The sequence below is a fragment of the Engraulis encrasicolus genome, chromosome 8 (assembly GCF_034702125.1).
Source record: "Engraulis encrasicolus isolate BLACKSEA-1 chromosome 8, IST_EnEncr_1.0, whole genome shotgun sequence".
In the NCBI taxonomy this organism is placed as follows: domain Eukaryota; kingdom Metazoa; phylum Chordata; class Actinopteri; order Clupeiformes; family Engraulidae; genus Engraulis; species Engraulis encrasicolus.
In genome coordinates, this window is record NC_085864.1 from 2,653,828 (window position 1) to 2,676,363 (window position 22,536).

Consider the following 22,536-nt stretch of genomic DNA (forward strand, 5'->3'; position numbering starts at 1 on the left):
TATCATACCACTAGTGTTGTAATTACATCTGTAACGGTACTTATACTAGCACCTATACAACATCATACTGCAAGTTTTGTACTCATACTTACAACTCTGTCTCATACACTCTAGCTTCAGGCTTCACTAAATTTGATGAACAGACCAGACATGCCAGACATGACTTGACATGTCTATTTAAAAGTGTCAATTGAATGCTTTAAACGTGTCAAACAAAACAAATTTCTAGTTGTTCCTACTCTGATAGTGTTGAATGAACACTGCAATGTTTATGGCTGATAGCAGGGCAGCAGCAGCAATGCCATGAGATGAGATGGGTACTGCATTACACTACACTTAGCTGACGCTTTTATCCAAAGTGACTAAGCTAGTTTTAAGTACAGGGTATTGATTACAGGCCTTGGAACAGTACCCTGGAGCAGTATGGGGTTAGGTGCCTTTCTCAATGGCACCTCAGCCATGACGTGAGAAAGGGAGCTGAAGGATAGTATTCAACCTCTGATCAAAAGCCCATCACTTCAACTGCCTCAGTGCTACTGACTGTCCAACTGACTCCAGAGCAGATGAGCTCTGGTCTCTTCCAAGGTCTGCTGTTATCTCTTCCCCACTGCTTGGTAGAATCTGACTAACGTATCTGTTGTCTGGTTCTGAGAACGGTTGACCTGACCAGGACGCAGGTGGATCATGTTGCCACTACTTTATGTCTCTCTATTAAATGATCTCAGTATTTCTTGCATGAACTTGTAAATATGTACAGTACTGCTAGAAGCACTTGATCTCCATACCCTCAGCTAAAGCACATGTTCTCTCTATTGCACTCCATTCCCATCAACTGTGCTGACATGGCAATACATTGAATCTTGAATCTTGTGCTTTGTTTTACTCCTGCTGATCTCCCCTCCTGTGCTCCAAACTGTGATCTCCGATTTCCGTGCTTACCGCGCATGAGGCCCGCCACCAAGGCCATTATAGAGAAGCTGGAGCCCGTTGCGGCTTACTTAGCTTTTAAACATCTGTTTGCCCCACAGTGTTAAACCTGCAAGCTGAGTTGATGATGTGTAGCGTACCAATTGAACTATTTAATATGTCTTTGTGATCATCTGTGTTCTCCACTCCGAGCTTACCGGACATGACCCCGGACGCCATGGTGGCCACGATGGGCGTCTTCCTCTCGCTGACGCGGGCCAGCATGGAGAAGAGCAGGCCGTCCCGCGCCATGGCGTAGATAATACGCGGCAACGGGAACATGGAGCCCAGCAGACTACAGGGCAAAGGGAGGGAGGGAGGGGTCAAAGGTCAGGGCCGCAGGGGATTGGCCGGGGAACAAGAGGAGGGGAGTAGGGTGGAGGAAGGGCAGGAGGAGGAGGAGGTCTTAAGGCCTCCGCACATCGGTTCCGACAGCACCACGGAGCACTATCGGTTCCACCAAATTTTGATGTGCTATAACAGCATGGGTAATCAATGGGTGGCTTCCATAAAAATAGAGCTCTCCATCTGTTGGCAGCCGACATCCGCAGATATCTGCAGACATCGGCACCGGTGTGTGGGGTTGTATTGAAAACAGTAGAATCAAAATTTGGCGGAATATGCTCCGCCCTTTGTCGGAACCGGTGTCACCAACCATGACCAAATCCACCGAATCACCAAGTTTGTTTTTGTTGGTAAGTTTTGGGTCAGTAGTGGATAATAAGCTACAGCGGGAACAAGACCAGCCCAGCAGACAAGGGTCAAGGGCACAGGGGGGTCAAGGTACATATGATTCACCAGGGTGTTTCTGTTGGTAAGCTTTGCGTCAGTAAGACATGACAGCGATTACAAGGAGCCCAGCATACTATCATAAGGGCAGGGGTCAAGAACAAGGATCATAGATACAGGGGGTTGGGGTCAGGAGGGGGGTCCGGAAGAGGACAAGGGAGAGGAAGACTTTGGCTCACCAAGTTTGTTTTGTTGGTGGCAAAGTGTTGTGATAGTCACAGAGCTGCGAGCAGTAAGCACACGTACATGCACCAGTCTAGTCTCATGGTACAAATTCCTCCCTCATTTAAAAAAAATTAGCCATTTAGTTTGTTGATATCTTTCTTTAGCATCCATTGGCAGCAGGATAAGGTGTTTGGTGAAGTTTTGTTACATACTCAGGGACACATGCTCTGAGTCGCGCTGGAAGAGGAACCTTCTTCCGATGAGACTAGGTAGAATTGCTCACTTCGAATTAGGCATCACATTATCGCAACACAATACTTCTATTGTTACTGTCTCTATATTATGCATTTCTTGTGAACACACCACATGCTTACTGTCTGGCTGTTCCTGGTTATTGTTTGTTACTATTCTTAGTGGGGATTTGGCTATTCGCTCATTAGCCGACCCCGTGGCAGATCCTGGTAATTGTTAGAATTGAGATTGGAGATCTCCAGTATTTTGAGGATTAGCGTTGAGCTTGCCCATGATGCACAAAGTTCACTACTGGGATCAAACCTGCAGGATTGAAAGAAGGAGGTTAACAGGCAAAAGGTTATTCATTAAAGATCTTTGTCTTCACCTGCCACGACTCCAGAGGTTAGCGTTGCAATTACGGGGGTTTTGGATTTGGGGTGGATCTTAGCCAGGAACTTAAAGAGCAGGCCGTCCTCAGCCATGGCCCAGATCACACGCGGCATGGGGAACATGGAGCCCAGCAGACTGGTCACATCATGGGGGGCGGGGGGGAGTGAGGGAGAGAGGGGGGGAAGGAGAGAGAGAGAGAGAGAGAGAGAGAGAGAGAGAGAGAGAGAGAGAGAGAGAGAGAGAGAGAAAGACAGAGCCAGACACAGTCCATGTAAGACAGAAAGAAGAAAAAAAGAAGAAAAGAAAAAAAGAAAGAAAGAAAGAAAGAAAGAAAGAAAGAAAGAAAGAAAGAAAGAAAGAAAGAAAGAAAGAAAGAAAGAAAGAAAGAAAGACAGAAAGACAAATAGAGCCACAAGTCCATGTTAGTTATTGTTGGTTGTAGAGTTGAGCTAGCATAGCCGCTAGGGATTATTCTTCAGTAGCACCCAAGGCCTCATGCAGCTCAAACACAAGGACAACATCACAAACATATAGTAATACAATAATAATACATACAATAATAAGCTTAAACAAATTATAACCACTCCAATAATAATCAGCACCTGATCATTCATAAGCATTTGTATTTAGGTATACATTTCAAGTCTAAAGACTGTGTTTGCAAGAAATCAGTGGAACAAAACCAACATAACCACTGAGATCGAGATAATCTGACCTCAGAGTGGGAACAACAACCATAACACAAATTAGCCATTCCCAAAATCAGCAATTATGAGCATGGCTCTTCATATAATTATATGTTCTCCGAGCTGAAATCACCAGTTTTTGGTGACTTGCTTTTGGTATGAATCAGCAGAATCTGAACAAGGTCCTAGGCCTCTTCTACACGCTGCTGGAAAGACTGGATTTGATTTGAGTTTTGTAGAAATGCAAGTCATTCACTGCACCAATTAAAAGGCCATGAATATTTTCCTATCTGTTTACATACTAGCCCAGGTGTGGCCGAGATGTGGCCCAGATGTGGCCGAAGGTGTGTCCCGTTTCTTACCTGGTGGAGAGGGCACAGAGGGAGCCGACGGCGACGGCGTAGGTGGCACCGCCCCACTCCACATAGGTGAAGGCCACGGGCAGAGGGCTGTTCTTGTCCAGCAGGTAGTAGGGCATCATCATGGTCAGGGCCGCCGACACGCCGAAATACGCCAGGAAACAGATGAGAAGGGACGCCACGATGCCAATGGGGATGGCACGCTGGGGGTTCTTGACCTCCTCACCTGAGAGAGGGATGGAAAAAAAGAGAGAGAGGGAGGAGTGGAAAGAAAGACATTATGAGGGGTTGAAAGAAAGAGATTATAGTTAAAGTGTAAATAGAAGACCAGACGCGAAGATCGCAATAGGGATGACACGCTGGGGGTTCTTTGTCTCTCCACCTCGAGAGGAGAGGAGTGAGGGAAGGGAGGGAGGGATAGAGAGGAGGGAGAGACATGGAGAGAAATGGGCAAAATGAAAATGAAAATGAAAATGAAATGGGCCTTTCAACATGGAGAGGAGCGGATCATGATGGTGATGGCATTATTTACTTCCTTACAGGCGGAGGGATATAGAGAGAGACAAGGAAGAATGGAGAGGAAAGAGGAGATGGACAGAAGTAGATGTAGTGAAATAGTGGAGGAAACGTGAAGCTGATCTCCAGTGCAGATGAACATGGCTGAGTGAAGATGGGGGTGACTCAGGGTTGTTCACATTCTCTTATGAAGGTCAGACACATGCACACACACACACGCCCACACGTGTGAAATATAAACATACACAGGAATGTGTGAATACTACGGAAATATTTATACATAAACATACTACCACACATGCACAAGTATGCATGTTGGCAAACCCCATCCCCACCCTCACCTACATACACACTCACACTCTCTCTCTCTCTCACACACACACACACACACACACACACACACACACACACACACACACACACACACACACACACACACACACACACACACACACACACACACACACACGCTGCTCTAACAAGTCAAGTTGTCAGTCAACAGAGAACGTCATGTGAGTGTCATTGTGACCCAGTGTCACAGTGTCTCAGGTGGGTGGTGGTGCTTTAGTGGTGCTGTTTACCTAGTGGTGATGTAAACGGGCAAAACTAGGACACTAGACCACAGTCACAACTGTCACATACCACATGGAGGCTCACACTAAACCGCAGCAGACACCACAGTGGAAACTACGCAGAACCTAATGAACAGGTCTACCGGGAAGACTTGACAAACAAAATTTAAAACAAAAACCTTAAAAGGTGCATTGTGTATTATTTTTAGTAGTTTATTTCCGCAGTTCATGCTGTCCATTCACAAATGTTACCTTTTTCACCAATACTACCACCAAGTACTCATTTATGACTGGGGAAATGGCACTAATCATAAATGAAAAGGGGATCTTCTCCATTGTCCGCCATTTAAAATTTCCAGAAATAGACGGGAATCGAACCTACAACGTTCTGAACTGAAGTCCAACCTCCTAGCCATACATACACTGTACGGTACCACAGTAATAATTGTAAATTGCTTCAGATAAAAGCACCAGTTTAATGTAATGGGGTGGGAGGCATGGGGTAGGGCAGCCATGGTGCCATGTTTACGGACTTAGACTGTAGATCACAGGGTTGCAGGTTCAATCCCCAACCTTACCAATTCCTTCCTATCTCCATGGCTGAAGTGCCCTTGAGCAAGGCACCTATCCCCACACTACTCCAGGTACTGTAACCAATACCCTGTAAAATAACTGTAAGTCGTTTTGGATTGTGTGATAAGTGTAAAGTCATGGCATGTCATGTAATGTTCTCACCTGTGGTGGCGATGCAGTCGAATCCCACAAAGGCATAGAAGCAGGTCGCCGCACCGGACAGAACCCCGCTTATGCCGAACGGCATGAAGCCTCCCTTGCCAACCTCTTCTGGCTTCGGCAGAGCACCCGTTGCACTGGAAAACAGCAACAGAAGATGGCACAGTCAGAATCATACAGACAGATACGCCCACACTTCAGGCATGCTTATATGTGCAGAAACATTACTTGACTGCAAATAGCAGAATGGGTGAACAATGTACTTAACGTTAAATTTCACATCTTGCTGATATGATGGTGTACAATTAGATAATTTTGTGTAATGTCAATATCAATGTCATGTCAGTCTTATGAAGGGGAGGCATCAGAACTTTGAATAGGAATCGGAGATTGAAAATGAAAACACCGTGAACAGACCTATAATGCAAACGTAAAGCGACTTTAAACAAAATTAAGTTGGCCATACTCACTTCACATAAGTCTGATTGAAGACCTCTTCTGGGTCGATGTTCCAGTTCTTCATCGAGCCCTTGACCAGACCGGACACCACCACGAACAGCAGCACCAGCACGTTGATGCAGGTGAACACCTTGTTCACCATGGCCGACTCCTTCACACCAAACGCCAGCAGACCTGCACAGCAGACAGACGGACAGAGGGTCAGACACACTTAACTCTGTAAGACATGACCCCTGTTATAAATTAGTTGTTACCAGAATGGCAATGACCAAGTTGTAATGTATTACTACAGTCATGGTGTAGTGCCATGGTAGTCAAGTCTTTTCAGTGACTGGTACAGCGTTCCACTGGTGAAATGACGAGCATTATGGGCATATGATAAATATGTACATGGAAGGACAGGCAGAGCAACAAACTGGCACGTAGACAGTAGATTTTAGCCATTATATTCCATGCAACAAACAAGTGATGTAAAATAATGCCATTGTAATTTACTTCTTTTTTTAGCACATGGTGCACAAAAGAACTACTGCACAAATGTAATGTTAATGTATTATTGTCAATAATACATTAACATTACATTGGTGCAGTAGCTCTTTTCGTAAGAAAAGAACGCTCATGATTGCAGAGAATGATTTTACTTTCAGGCCTTCAGACTACAACTGGTTACAAATGTCTGTGTTTCAGGCCCTTGACCCAAACTATTGATTCTTTGTTAATAAAAGCTGCGTCACGGATTACGTCAACAATCACATTGATTCATTTTGAATTTATACAAAGTATCAAAAATGCTAGTATGTGTTATCATTGCTACAACTATTGTCTCTTCATTCAAAGTAGCAAATCTTCGAAACAAGCATACAATTGCATCAGTGCATGTAGTGTGCAGTGGTTACACAAGTGTTGTGATTGCGTCGTTGTGTGTATTCAAAGTAGCAAACTGTATATCATATCACTGATCACTGTGTGTATTATGCAGTAGTTATTGTGTAGTTATTGGTTCGGCCTCCTACCAGTGAGTGTGATGATGATAAGCACTGCAAACATGTCTGGGTACTCTGCCAGCACTCCCGGGGCATTCATGTTCATGTGTTCCCTGCACCAGGTCTCAATGTGCTTGCCGATCAGGCTATCGAACGTGGCACTCCAGGCTCGAGCCACACTGGACGTCCCTGTACAAGCAAACGCAATTCAAACAACAAAACATGTTCAGCAGAGAGGTTGGGTGTTCATAAAGACCACACATTTAAAATGTGCAACTAAACTACAGAGCACTGGTAGGAGAACTTTCTGATTTTCTGAATATGTGGAATGAGGCCATCGAATGTGGCATTCCAGGCTCGAGCCACAGTGGACATCTCTGCACACACACATTCACACGTAAATCAACAAATGGTGTACAGCTGAGTGTTTGTATGGTCATAAAATGACACAAGCATTTTTGAAATATCTTATACACAAAAACATATATTATATGCAACAATGTTTAAATAGCAACTACAAAGCAATCTGCGGCTATGCACCAACAATGGCCAGCTGATCTGTGTATTAATAATATCACACAAGAATTCATTAACAATGTTTAACATGTGCAACTATAGTAAACTAAACAGAGCAGAGCATAGGTTTTCTTGACTGAAACATTGGGAAAGATCTGATAACAAAGTGTGTTCAGATGAATACACATTAGTATTTTTGAACACTGCTTAAATAAAGTGCTTCAATATGGCCATATGCTTGCACATGCTATTCAATACCCTAAGAGAAGTGGACCCAATTTTTAGGCTTTCTGTATTAAGTATTGAGCAGAAAAAAGCTTCTGCACTGTACTCTTAACACCAACAGACTATAGTACATTACAAAAAGGACACACAAACAAATGGACACACAAAGCGACTGACACACATACACATACAGTTACACACACAAACACACACATATCAAAAGACAGAGCCACAGTGGCAGAGACACACACACTATCATCATCCTCACACACACACACACACACACACACAGACACAGACACAGACACACAGACACACACACACACACACACACACACACACACACACACACACACACACACACACACACACACACACACACACACACACACACACACACAGCCTCTTACCAATAATGTAGGACAAGATGAGATTCCATCCGGTGATGAAGGCCCACAGCTCCCCCACGGTCACGTAGCTATAGAGATACGCTGAGCCGGTCTTGGGCACGCGCGCCCCAAACTCGGCATAGCACAGGCCCGCCATGACGGAGGCCAGGGCCGCGATCAGGAAGGACAAGACGATGGCCGGGCCCGAGTTCTCCCGCGCCACCGCGCCCGCCAGCACGTACACGCCGGCGCCCAGCGTGCTGCCCACCCCCAGCGCCACCAGGTCGAAGGTGTTGAGGCATCGCGCCAAACGCGACTCGGTGGCACTGCAGTCCACCACCTTCACCCGCAAGAGCTGCTTCCCGATGTCCTTACACGTCTGGAGAAACATAGCGACTTACGCACGTACAGCTGCAATCGCTTCAAAATATACAAAATGACAATAACAATCCCAGGAGGAAGGGAGGAACAGGGGAGTGCTCCAGGGGTGTTACTTGTTCGGGGGAAAAAAAGTTGCGAAAACTTTCCTTCTCAAGTCTGACAATAGCTATCCCAACTATTCAGCAGAACAGCTATTAAAAAACAAAACAATCTGAATCAGTCCAGGCCAGGACTTTCTAGAAATCTTCTTGAGTAATCAGTTTTTTGCTGTGCGTATGTGTGGGGTTTAAAGTAGCCCCCTCCTACTGCCAAACTTGGAAAGGACAAAGCTGAGGGCTTGCGTGTGGAGGGCTTGAAGCCGAGGCTGTAAGTGAGTTATGCCCCAGTTAGCTCCCAGTTATAAGAGCCGGCTGCCGTCAGCTGGTGATGGTGATCCTGGCTGGAGGGTTGGCTGGCGGCCTCCGTGGGACACCTGTTGGATGCTTGTACACCTTAGTCACCGGACCACCTGGAGCCGGAACAAGAAGCTGGAGCTGGTGCTGGAGCTGGAGCACATGCAGGCAGCTGGGAGCGAAGCGGAGTGGTGTCGAGTAGAGTCGCTGGAAGTCGTTCAGCTGGCGTTTTAAACCTGGCACACGGGACGACAGGAGGAGAGAGGGGAGGGTTGTGATTAACTGCCATGCCATGCCATTCCACGCAACGGACAGGAAAGTAAGGAAGCTGCCCTCCTCTCCTCTCACGCCAGCCAACGCCAGTCCTGATTGCATGCCAGCCGAGCGGAATGGGCGGCGTTCACGTGTCAGGTGTACTGCCGTCAGTGACACCAAGAGAGAGGAGAGGAGGGTGCTTGTATATATAGATAGGTAGCCTCATACACACACCTACAACCACAACACACGCACACATAAATATAAACATGAACACCCACCCACCCCCAAATCCATCATCCCAAATTAATTCACTACCGCTTCAACTTACAGTACAGTAAGTTACAACATAGCAGCACCCCACAGCCATGTTCCTTTTACGTAGCACCCTGAGGTGATTTTACAGTACAACTGAATGAACGTGTACAGTTAGCGTCTCCATTTCCTCTCCGCTCCGCTGCTCTCCTTTCCTTTCAGCAGAGGATAAATAAACCAGACACGGCACGATGCGGCTTGGCAAGGGCCAGAGTACAAAGTAGACAGTAAAAAAAATGCAGAGCCAATTCAACACTTAGAGAGTACTCTGGGACCAAATTAAGTCTAGAAGATGTTGAATCGACTCTCGTTGTGTTGAATTAACCCTTCACTTCTTTACTGCTTAAGTACAGTAGCTTCTTCCCCTTCCCGTTTCCTCCCCTTCCCTGTGACCTTAATAAACCTGGCAGGGGTCCAGCCAGCGAGAACTACATTAGATGGATGGATGGATGGCCTACTCCAATTTCTGGAGCCCTCATCTGCTCCTGTGAAAGCACAGGGAGAGGGACCCCCCATCCCCCATCTCTCCTCTGGGGATTTAGAGGGACCCCCTTTTTGGATGTGGGAACACACCAGGGTATGATGAAACACCATGTAGCCCCATAGCCTATATGATGAAACATGGTCACAGATAACATCATACCAGCCTAGTTCTCAGCACCGATCACCTTACAACATATAGGATAAGTTTCTAATGTTTGCTTTAAGTGTAAGTAGTACACTATACAGATTCTCACTCTCACACTCAGTCATTAAATGCTCAGCTGAAAAGGATGAAGGCAAGGCAAAATCTATTCTAAGAGGTGTCAAAACTATCACAAGCAATTTCAGAATGAGGTTGCAATACACAGCAACAGTGACGGTGTGAACTAACCTTCAAGCAATAAATTCCATAGATCATCTGTCCACCTGGACAAAAGAAAAGAAAAAACTCCTGGGTTTCTGTGTTCCGAAATACTACCACAGCAGTATCCTAGAAGGCCTATGGAACTAGAACTAGACTTGGACTTCCCAACTCACTGAAACTTAGTCATCAAAAAACAAAAACATTAGCGTAGATCTGTGAGCGAGTAAAATGACAATGCCAGAGATCTGAGGTAATATCCAAAGTGTGTGTCTTCTTTTTGATGGCGAGTGTTTCAGCTGAGGAGCACACGTTCAAATGCCTATGTTACAGTCATGACCGGCTCAAGCCATTCAGAGCCATGGGCTCACAAATAGCAACAGTGACACGTCACGTGGGTCGAGTGTTCCTCGGCAGCTGTGGTGGCTGGACCTGTGTCACACACACACACACACACACACACACACACACACACACACACACACACACACACACACACACACACACACACACACACACACACACACACACACACGCACACACGCCCCCCACCAAACACACCCAACAGCTTGCCCTCAACACCCTCTACCCCACCCCCTCCACACACATGCACCGTGTCTGCATGTTCTGCCTGGCCACACAGAGTAGGCTTGCTAGCTTGAAGTTCCACTTTTATGTTGTCACGTGACTGCACAAAAAATGCATGCAAAAATTGGCAAATCATTTGTAGAAATATAATAACGCAACACAATGGAAGGTAGAGATGTTGAAAAGTATTATGGGTATGATGAGCAAATGCATGTCTTCCAACATGTGGCAAGTTACGCAATGGTTGTAAAAATGCTTTTTCAAAAGGTGAAGAGAAAAATGTGGGTGGGCACAAAGGGTTAACTGTCTTTTGTAGCAGCTATGCACAGGCCTCCAGCTAAAAGATCTTCAACACATCTTGTCTGACTGTACTGTTGTGTTGACTACATTATGAATATAGCAGTCATATTTCCATTTCAATTACTTTAAAACTCTTACATGCTGCCTCAGCAAGCCTTGAGCAGCAACTAAATCTGTCCACAAAGTTCTCCTAACACTTCAATAAAAGCAGTTCTGTAAAATAGTTCAGTATTAGTCTTGCTGTCAGGGCTCTAAATTAACACCTGTCAACCGGCCAAATGCTGGTGAAAATTCAACTTGACTAGCAGACAAGAACATTTCACTAGCCACTTTGACGCATTAGTAAGTGTGTGTTTGTTTACAGTAGTATGATTTACATCTACTATTTTTGGCTGATGATGAAAAAAGTGAATCTAGGCCTATAGTTCTGCTTGCTGTGTATAATGACAGGACAGAGGGTATAAAAGAAGGAGACAAAGAGTGAAAATCAAAGTCAAAGAATTTGATTACCACAGACCTGATTGAGAGACACGAGACATTGAGACCATGAGACAGTCTGAGACATTACAAAGAAACGTGATGACCGTTCTTTTTGCCAAAAGTGATTTTTAGCTTCCAGTCCTGCTTGAGTTACAGAACAGGATGTTCGTCTGTTTTCACTGTACAATGTACCACTCAACACTATATTGCATATCTTCATGCTGAGTGCTTGGACAGTTGTTTATTCTATGCTATCGAGGATGTGTTGCTTCTATGCTAGCTGTGCTGCCAAAGCGTCGGTGGTATTTGATGTGGCACTTCATACTGACATTAGGATATTAGCAATGACAAGATAATCATCACTCCATCATATTCTGCATACTTGATAAGTATAGTCTTTCCACTGTCAGATATTTCTACGGCATGCATACGGTATCTTATATTTGCATGAGTTGGCCAAATAACTCCTCACCAAATGAGGAAACTGGCTTGTCAGATAGGTATTATCGTGTTATTATATTATTACTAAAAACTACCCCAAATAAAGTTGCATGGTGCAGTATGCTTTGCAATATGCAATAATCAAGGAAGTCATCTTAGACAACTCACAAGAACCTTTGGGAACTTTGGACAGTACAAGACAAGTCTCATAATGTCTTGTCCTCACGTGTGTGACTAAGCTTACTACTATGTCCCTCCAGGGCAGCTAGCTACAGCTACGTGTCGTGCTCTGGGCAGAGCTCTCTCTCTCTGTACTCTCAGCAGCAGGAATGCATGGGAGGTATGCTGCTAGCCTGCCAGGTACTCTAGCAATACAGGTAAGCTTAGCTCCACGTGTCCAGAAAAATATCTGGCACTTCGCGAGGACAAACACACACACACATGCACATACGCACACACACACACACTCACGCACGCACGCACTCACACACACACACACACACACACACACACACAGAAAAAGGAAACACCTGTCTGTTACATAACCTCTATAAACACCTCAAAAATGCCCTGAAAATGTTTTCTCGCCGCACCACATTTTGCCTCAATCTAGCAGCCACTTGAGAGTAGAGCCCTAGGCTGCTGAAGGCTCAGCAGAGGGGGAGGCGAAGGAGTGGAGTCTTGGTAGGAATGGAGGAGGAAAACGCATGGAAGAGAAGAGAAGAGAAGAGAAGAGAAGAGAAGAGAAGAGAAGAGCAAGAGGAATTAGGAGCAAGATAAGAGAAGAGAAGAGAAGAGAAGAGAAGAGAAGAGAAGAGAAGAGAAGAGAAGAGAAGAGAAGAGAAGAGAAGAGAAGAGTAACTGAAGGGAGCCCTGCAGAAGTCATCTTGCTTTCTGGCAGGTTTCATACTGCCACTGAAACTAAGATCAGCTCATCTCCACACTGACACCCACATGAGAGAGAGAGAGAGAGAGAGAGAGAGAGAGAGAGAGAGAGAGAGAGAGAGAGAGAGACATGTTGTCTTAGATCATGTCAAGAAGTCAAGTCAAGTTTTATTGTTGTTGTCAGGAAATCAAGAAGTGTGGTGCATGTGTGTGAAAGAAGCAAAACCCAAGCAACAAGTCAAGCACTGCCACTTCACTGTTTGAGAAGCAGGGCTCTACGGTTGAGGGCCACAGATCCTTCCCCAGCCCCAGAGGGCAAAGGCATAATAGCAGGAAGCTCTGGTACCATGGTGGTGCTAAATCAGGCCAAGTCAGCACTGACACCTCAAAAGACCCTCCAGCGCCCCCCCACACACACACACACATGTACAGACGCGACACACACACACACACACACACACACATGTACAGACACGACACAAACACACACATACACACACGTGCAGACATGACACACACACACACACTTGCACGCGAACGCGTGCCACTGTCCCCCAGCCAAAGCCAATGAGTGTGTTTCGGTGGGTGGGTAAGGGGGAGGCAGGGGACCCTGCCCTATTCTCCACCAATCAGGTCCCATGGGAGGGGGGGGTGCAGAGGGGCCGGTGTCCACGTTCAACAAGTCGGGACACTGAGGGTGATGAGAGTAATTTGGGAAAGGCAGTCGGTCACATGGACCCAACTCATGACCGTCCTGCACTGCACTGCAGTTGAGTGCACTGTAGTACCCCCCAAGACTGATGGGGTGAGGTGTGCGGACCAGTCCTATAACAGCCCGGCCCGGCCCGGCCCAGCACACATGCATGCAACACACAGCTAAAAACAAATTAACCACTTAGTATCAATCCATATCGATATATATTGACTATAATGATTTTACATGTAGCCCTTTGATTATTTGCTGATAATGCTTAACGGCGCCATCACAACACTGTTATCAGTGTTAATTTCGTCAACCACGACGATGACGAAAATATTTCGTCAACGCCCCTTTTTCCCTTGACGATGACGAGACGATGACGCACTAAAAATTGCCTCAAGCAAATCAAAATATGACGAAAATAAAAAAATATTTTCGTCAAGGAGACTAAGACGAGACGAAATTTACAAGTCATGGACGAATGGACATTACAAATATATAATTATTTATAAATAATTTGTAATTTGTAATTGTAATATAGGCCTAAGTGTCTTGAACTTCATAGCTGATTGCGCGCTCACGCTGTGTTGCCTCGCTTGTATCTGCTGGCAGCCAATGCATGGCGCGGCTCAGTCAGTAGTTCTGTAGCCTAGTAGTTCAGTGAGTCCATTTAAGTTGAGTTTAGGTCCTAAAACATTCCCAGAGAAAGAGAAAAAATAGCCGACGTTGAGAGAAGTGTTCATTTTGAAACATGTTCAACAACCCTCTTATCCATGACTAAGACATGTGTTTCTGCAGTAATGACAGTCGCGCCAATCCTCCTCTGATACTGTCATTCTAAACCTCCTCGACCTTCCACTATTCTCCTTTTCACTTAGGCCTAGGCTGTCTTAGCCCGGGCGTTCGTTGTCTGTTCTTTTTTTGTAATGTTTGCTATATTTGTTGTTTAACCATATGAGTAGGCAGCAAGCAAATCATGAAGGTCGGATTTGTGAATTTATTTAAATCAGTCAGCGCGGGAGCGCGCGCCAGCAGGGGGAAAGTTGGCCTGTCTAAAGTAACAGAGGCACGGCTACTGTAGTCTAGTTTTGAAAAGAAGGAAGTCGACAGCCTTTCCGTGCGTCTTCAGCGTCTTCCTAAGTTCCAAAAACTCTTTCCAGGTCATGCTTATCGAGCCTCGACACCCCCGACAAACAAAACAGCATTAGTGTTTAAATATTTGTATGTGCGTGTCCTTTCTATCGTCCAGTCTGCATACCCCTGTCTAACTATTTTTCCTGGGACTTTTGCAGGGCATACGAAGTGGGCTCGCGCAATCTATTTAAGCCTATTCCACACATGCCGCACGAGTCATTATCGTTCTCTGCTCGCATTGCCAATTGAAAACAAAAAACGCTAACTTGCATAGTCTAACATCAGCAGTATTTTATCTGACTCGTGGTCATCGGGAGCCACTATCAGGGAGACTTCTTGAACTTCATGCAGACTTGGGATGTTCGGTCTTCCCACTGCCGGCAATCTGCAGGCTTTAAGTCCCGCGGTCAGGGGAAGAAGAACATGTAGCTTCCTCCGTGAGCAAACTAAAAATGAAATATAATATGCGGCAGCTTCTAATACACGAGAGAGAGAGAGAGAGAGAGAGAGAGAGAGAGAGAGAGAGAGAGAGAGAGAGAGAGAGAGAGAGAGAGAGAGAGAGCGCGGCCTGCACCTGGATGTGTGTGTGTGTGTGTGTGTGTGTGTGTGTGTGATGCTCTTTTGCTCTATGATGTTGAAATTACTGATTTGGGTTTTGGTGGAAAATGACCCAGTAACAAGGTGAATATTTGCTGCAATAGGCAATATTAGTAATACTTTGTGAAATAACAATAGCCATTGTAGGTTATTTATTTTACACAATATTGACTAAAATGACTAAAAATTGAAATGTTGACTAAAATTTGAAATGTTGACTAAAATGACTAAAATGACTAAAATTTGACTATGACTAAAATTGATTTTCGTCATTTTGACTAAGACTAAGACTAAATTGGGAAGGCAATGACTAAAATATGACTAAGACTAAAATTGATTTTCGTCATTGTGACTAAGACTAAGACTAAATCAAAAAAAGCTGACGAAATTAACACTGACTGTTATTACACTCCAGAGAGGCTTAAGTAACAGATGGTCATTGTTATCTTTGGTGGCAATAAGGTTATTACAGAGGCTCGAAATCTCAGAGCAACACATGGAGGTGTTCTTTCAAAGAACAGTGCAGTGATGGGCAACCTGGATGCAGCAGCTACAGTCCATTGCCACATATTACAAATTACCTGCATGTCCAATTCTACCAGGTGATAGCCCAATTGGACAGGTAAAGCCACGTCATTTTGAATAGGTGGCACTGGAATATAGCTTTTGAATCCAGTTTGTGAAGATCATAAAGTAATAGCCATAACTAGAAAAGCACCCAGAGTGTGCAGACCTCCGCCAAGGATGTTGATACTACTGTGCACATATATGAGTGTGTGATTTGTTTAACTTTTGTTTTGAAAAAGTTGAGGAAGTTTGCCATTCAATATAATATAAAGAGAAAGGAGGATTAGAAAGTCTAACCGTTCGTGTAACCGAATCCCAAACGTTTCCACTGCGCATCCCCCTCTACATCCCCCTCCCCTAACGACATCAAAACAACCTAGAAACAGACCCTGAACATCATACAAAATACACGTGTTTTTTGATGTTGATGAACGTCGACCAAAATGCAATAGCCTGTGCTTTTTGTAATGAAGGTTGTTTGTAATTAAGGTGCTTGTTAACTTCTCTAAATAGGCTATAGAGTGATCGCTTTAAGCCTCATGACAAATTAAAAGCAAATATCGTTGTCAATTTAAACATCCCTCTCAGACTCATGGCGAATGTTTTAGGCTATTAGGTTATAGCAATCGTAGGCCCTATTAACCTAATCTAGCCTTATGCGCAAAAGGTAAAAATCAACCTACTTGAAAGCTTGTAATCACGCGCTAGAACTGCAGCCTAATTAGTGAAGGGAATGTAATGATTTTGACCAACAGCACTAAACAACCAAAGAAGGGTTAGGCCTATTTTGCCTACGATGGTATGCATTATTGTCATGGGTCACTGGTTGGTCTTGGCGCTGTCGGCTGAAGTGCATTTTCCTCTCCGTATTCCTCATGGGAAATCACTATTCACCGTTGTTAATCAGTTCACGTAGGCCTACATTGCTGTTGTGCTTTGAGGTCCATCTCGCAACTGTGGTTAACTTTAAATTCAGTGAAGGGAGTGTAATGCATTTGACCAGCATTGTGAACTTACACAGCCACAAATTCCATATTTTTGGCGATGGTAGGCTACCTAATTGTGATCTGCGGTGGTCACTGTCCATCTCGCAACAGTGCACTTCCACTTCACACACATTTTAGGCAGTGGTAATTAACAGGATTGCTTGTTAACTTCAACGAGGGTGTAGCCTACAGGTTGCCAGCTGATGAGCAACTTTTTAGGCTGATGTTGGAGCTGGCGTCAAATGAGACATTCGCAGCCCGTTCCGTAGGCAAGGCTACTGCTTACAATGGCGCAGGCAAATCCGTGTGGAATATTCGCCGGTGCTCGGCCATTATGCATCCTGTCGGGCATTGTGATCCCTGTCCATCTCGCAAACAACTTGGGGTTCACTTTAAATGTAGCTAAGGGGATGGAATGAATTTTACCAGAATTGTGAACGTACATTCTTATTTTGGCAAGGGAGCCTAATAAATTCGACAGCATTGTGAACCCAAGTCACAGTCCACAACAGCATTGTGAACTTACACGATCACATATTCCATATTTTCGACGGAATTGCCAACCTAAACTATCTGCGGGAGTGGTCACTGTCCATCTCGCAACAGCAATGATAAAAATAAAGGCCAACACAATCACAAATTCCATATTTTTGGCAGCGGTGGTAATTCATTTGACAGGATGCTGCCTGCGGCTGAGCAACATTATGAAATGCACTTGGCGTTGGAGCTGGAGGCGGAGGCAAAGGTTCCTCCCTGTTGCCGAGAGAAGTGCAGGCACGCCAGTGCTCTGCTTGGGAGCTCGCGCGCACCTTGTGGCAGGCAGTGAAATAGCAGGGAACGAACGAACGAACAAACAGGAAAAAAATTGCAGGGAACGAACGAACACAGACAACACAGAGACTCAGGTGATCACATAACCTCCTGGCGGAGGTAATAATCAACAACTAAAAGGAATTATGAACTGGGAATTGTCAATTAAGAGCCTATGACTGTCAATTACATAAATTTACCAATGACACTTAATTGCCCAGGTCTGTCTATATGAATGGCAGTGTTGACAAGTGTACTGTGCTATGTCTGCCTCACCGGAGGCAAAAAAGAGCCCAAATAAACTCAGTCAACAGACCTGCGTTGCATGCAAACACTCCAAAGAAAAGCTGTTTCGGGCCAGCATAGTGAGCATAGCTCTAGTGGTCTAGAGTTGTGAGCAGAAAACTAAAACAAAATCGCAAAAATGGATGTGCTCAAACCCCACACAGATGACATCTTTGGGGGCATAAAAACAATATATCAAGGGAAAAGAATATGTCTTCCATTTTATTTGGCCAATAATATGCAGGAATGTCAGGCCATCCCAGTAAAGCATAAATACATAGGCCTACAGTAGCTGCCAGTTTTACTGTACTCTATATGACTTACTTGAAGGTCGTTAGTATTGGGAATAGCTGAAATGTCAAGAAGTGGAAAAGACACATTCTCAATATTGCCTGCTACTTTGTTCTTCAAAGTATTTAGTAAAGGATAGCACTCTTCGGGGTTTTTCTTAGGAAGGGCTCAGAGGAAGGGCTCAGAGGCCAAAATGTTTGAGGGCAAATGAATAAGAAAAAAAAACCCTGAAGAGTGCTGCCCTTCACTTCAATTCAATAGCTGAAATGTCATCATTGGAGAGGGCTAAAAGGAAAAACTCAATTGGCAACAACTTAGCTGTACATGACATGGGTGAATGAAAAGCTTCACAGCAGTGGTTCCCAAACTGGGGGCCGGGACCCCCATGGGGTCGTGGAGAGATGGGAATGCTTGCATAAACCCACACATACTGTATGTCAGGTACTATTCGCTGTGATATCTCCGCAAAAAAAAAAAAAATACTGACTAATAGCTGACAGTTAACAAGTGTACTATTCTTTCCTGTGTTTCATTTCAATTAAAATGTAGCAATTTAATGGATTAAACGTGTATGACGTTTGGGTTACGACTGGGTAGGGACTTTGCAAAAAATAAGTTATTCTTAAGTTCAGAAGGGGGTCCGAGCAGAAAAAAGTTTGGGAACCAAGTTGCATTACAAAGTTCTCATTACAGTTATTCCCATACCAAAGACTTTCTCTCTGGTCTGTTTTCCTCAGAGAGTGAACCTCTGTCATCTGTCATTTGAAGGACAAAATACCAAAAAAGGTTTGTCTGAGTCTGAGGTAGTTTCAGGGAGAGTAGAGGAGACTCGGCAGGCTCTTGCTGGCCTTTTTCCCACTCCTACACAAATGAGCTCTTTCAAGAAATGGCAAGACCCATGGCAATACTTGAGTGAAAAGCTAGCTTGATTTGTTATGGGGTAAGCATGGCCCTTGGTTTCAAGGAAGAGATTATTTGCTCTCTCTCTCTCTCTCTCTCTCTCTCTCTCTCTCTCTCATACACACACACACACACACACACACTCTAACCCTTTTTATCCCATCCACTCATTCACCTTCTTCTCTCTCTCTCTCTCTCTGCCTGTCTGTCTCTCTTTCCCTCTCTCTCTCTCACACACACACACACACACACACACACTGATAATTTCTCTCTCTCTCCCTCTCCCTCTCCCTCTCTCTCTCTCTCTCCAATGACCCAGGCTAATAACAAAACCCTTGGCAAGCAAGGTGGCGGATGTTTTGTTGATACTGAGCTATGTTAGTGACAGAGAGTTACAGCTATGGCTTCAGCGCCCCGCTGTCCATGACGCACTAGACTGGATAGGGCACCGTGACCTGCTTCTGCAAGCAAGAGATACCCTCTGGGATTGGATTAGAAGGAAACCATGGACAGGAGGTCACAATAATGATACAGAGATATCACACAAGCACACACGCAAACACATACAACAGCATGACATTAATAAAGAGATATCGCACTCATGCATTCACACACGCATACACACACGCACGCACACACACACACACACACACACACACACACACACACACACACACACACACACACACACACACACACAGAGTGCAGGTGACAGGACATGTTGTGAGCTGCTGCTGCTGCTAATACTGTTTGGTCCTTGTTTTGAATGTGAAGGGCACACAACACGACACAACAAAAGCACCTGCTCTGACGCAATGTGGAAGCCCTTCAGGAACAGCCATGTGAGGGTGGGTGGGTGTGTGTGTGTGTGTGTGTGTGTGTGTGTGTGTGTGTGTGTGTGTGTGTGCGCGTATATCGGTGTGTGGAGGTGTGTGTGCATGTGAATAGGAGTGTGAGTATGTGTAAATGAGTGTGTGCAAGGGGTGGAGCCAACTTAAGTTTGGCTGATTTCTTTGACTGCGCTTCAGCTCTGTTTGACCTTCAGTAAACTTTCACGGTAGAAACAGGCATGTGAATACATCCCAGCCTATGGCTAAAAAGGAGCATGTGTGGTAATCTAACTCATGTATGTGGTGAATTAATTCATGAACTAACCTCAAAGGCACGTCTCAACGTCAAATTCCCTGAGAGCAAAAATACAAGTATGAATAGGCTACACTTCAAAAAGTTGTTGGTAATTTTAAAGCTTGTAGACCTATACTGACACATATAAAATGAAATAAAAAAACGTATTCGTTTCAACTTTTTGAAGTGTTGTTAATTTAAACTATCTCTTCAACTAGGGTATTGTATGTTAAAATACAGGACGTATTCAATTTTGTAGTTCAACATTCAACAGTCTAGTTTTAGATGTGATCTGTATTTTTTTTTTTGGTGTGTTCAAGGTATGCTCTCAAAACAGGTTAAACAAACTTGCACCTATAACTGAATTGCCAGTCCAAGCAAGCACTCGAAATGCCAAGCAACACCCAGTGTTTACTATTGTGCCAGAGAGACGTGGAGACAGAAGAGAAGAGATACCGGCTTCCTGATCACAAGCGCGCGAGTTTTAAGGGAACGAATGTAAAACTTCATGTTTACAAAGACTGCCCGCCATGACCATTTCAAAACTCACCAAACCACAAACCGACACAAAATGGCTATAAATAATAAGCACAGAATACTCTTTCTTGGTTACAATACGATAGGCTACGATATCAGTACTTTTTCCTATAGCATACTAAAGAAGACCACTGGCGGGAAGATTATCTGACCAAGTAGGCTAACCTAATTTTGCAGCCAATCTCAAACAATGTAGGCTATCATATTCGGCCAAATCTGTCATATTTGTGTAAGCATTGTTGATTTTGATACATTACATTACATTTCAACTGCTGCCATTTACTTGCAAACACACTAATCATTACACAAAGCGAAAGAAACTTACCCAGTATTTGTTCACAATAGGCCTACGAATAGTTGAATGAATGACTTTTGAGCGAGAGTGTAACTAGGTAGGCCTACTACTACGAGAAGCATCAACATCAGTGAATGATTCCCGCTAATTAAATCGACCAATGGCCAAAACCCACACCATATACGTATTGGAGGGAGCAGGGTTCTAGTTTTCACGAAAACCCTAGTTCCTCACAATTTACTGTACGCGGTATGGGGTCATTGGAGGGGGCAACTCCAACCAACACGCGACAATCAAGTGTGGGAAGACGCACAAGAAACGATACAATGAAACATATTGTTTTAGCTGTTTAAAGGCGATAGCCTTTTTGCATTGGCTTCTACTGTAATTTAATTCGCACGCGAAGCATGGCCGAAACGCACCGATGCTATAAAAGGAAATGCATGCAGATGCGCGCGGACAAAGGAAACAAATATTTTAAGAATGACAAGAGAAGCAAGGCGGACATTAAAAGCCACGCGCAATTACATCATTATTATTATCCCCAAAAAATACACACTCTAAATGACAATGCGTGTAAAATAGTAGTAATTTATTCCTATGGAAACAGTTGCATCAGCTTAAGATGGCAAACCCATGTGCGTTTTACGCGCTTAGAAGAGGAAGTGATACTACACCGGATACTACAGCTGGCAGTTCGTGTTAACAATTCGGACTTAAATAAATGTAGGATAGAAACAAACTCCAATCATGGGGTTTCGCCGCCAGTTTCGTTCGTTTTCGTAACAATCGACTTACACGAGAATAAACCACAAGAGATCTACTAGGCTACTTACCTCATTTGCGGTGACGGTTACTGTTTTATATGCATCAAGCAGTTCGTCATGTTGGTTGTGCCTATTCCGTGAGGCAGTTAGGTCATTTCGATGTGAATGTAGAATACAAAACCAACAATACAAGTCCTGGTATTTATTTCAAAAGATGTCCCACTACTATCTATGAGCGGGGCTAAAAGACTCTTCGGCCGCGTGTGTGTACTGTATGACCCCGCCCTGTACCTTGTCATTGGGTAAGATGGAGAACCGTAGGCTACTGTCTTTCCAGGCTCAGACACTTAAAGACTTTTTTTTGATCGGGTACATCTCTGCAGTTTTACTCAATAATTCATCAGTCCTCTCGGACTGTTCCGCTACGTAGTGGCCACGCCGGAGTTTGGCCTATCATGTTTCCTTTGCGCACTTATTTCCGCAGAGGCCAATTATGTGCGCGTGGCGTGTCTGCATTTTGTAACAGATCAGATGTAACCTGGCCTTTCTATTCCTGAAACTCAAACATTTGCACATTGCACATAGTGTGGTAAGACCAGGCTAAAGTGCTGGTTTGTCTTGTGTAATTACTCTTCTGGTGTAGACCTGCATGAATATAAGTATTGTTGAAAACAGTGATG

The 22,536-nt window shown here is 44.4% G+C and overlaps 1 protein-coding gene across 4 annotated transcripts in view; it reads right to left on the reverse strand.

The window, feature by feature from the left end:
* The window catches only part of LOC134454052 (high affinity cationic amino acid transporter 1-like), a 35,003-nt gene extending 12,855 nt beyond the window's left edge, over nt 1-22,148 (reverse strand). Inside the window, exons 1-7 of one of the 4 annotated variants that reach the window (XM_063204807.1) lie at nt 21,926-22,148; nt 8,003-8,990; nt 6,882-7,040; nt 5,880-6,042; nt 5,413-5,546; nt 3,593-3,815; nt 1,125-1,261 (exon numbers count right to left, since the gene is read on the reverse strand). In XM_063204807.1, the coding sequence (XP_063060877.1) occupies nt 1,125-1,261; nt 3,593-3,815; nt 5,413-5,546; nt 5,880-6,042; nt 6,882-7,040; nt 8,003-8,372 (1,186 nt within the window). In that variant the 5' untranslated portion in view covers nt 8,373-8,990; nt 21,926-22,148. Of the gene's footprint in view, nt 1-1,124; nt 1,262-2,539; nt 2,680-3,592; nt 3,816-5,412; nt 5,547-5,879; nt 6,043-6,881; nt 7,041-8,002; nt 8,991-10,198; nt 10,644-21,119; nt 21,263-21,925 lie in introns of those variants that run through there. The other 3 variants (XM_063204804.1, XM_063204806.1, XM_063204805.1) reach the window with 3 other exon arrangements.
* Between the last annotated feature and the right edge of the window lie 388 nt (nt 22,149-22,536).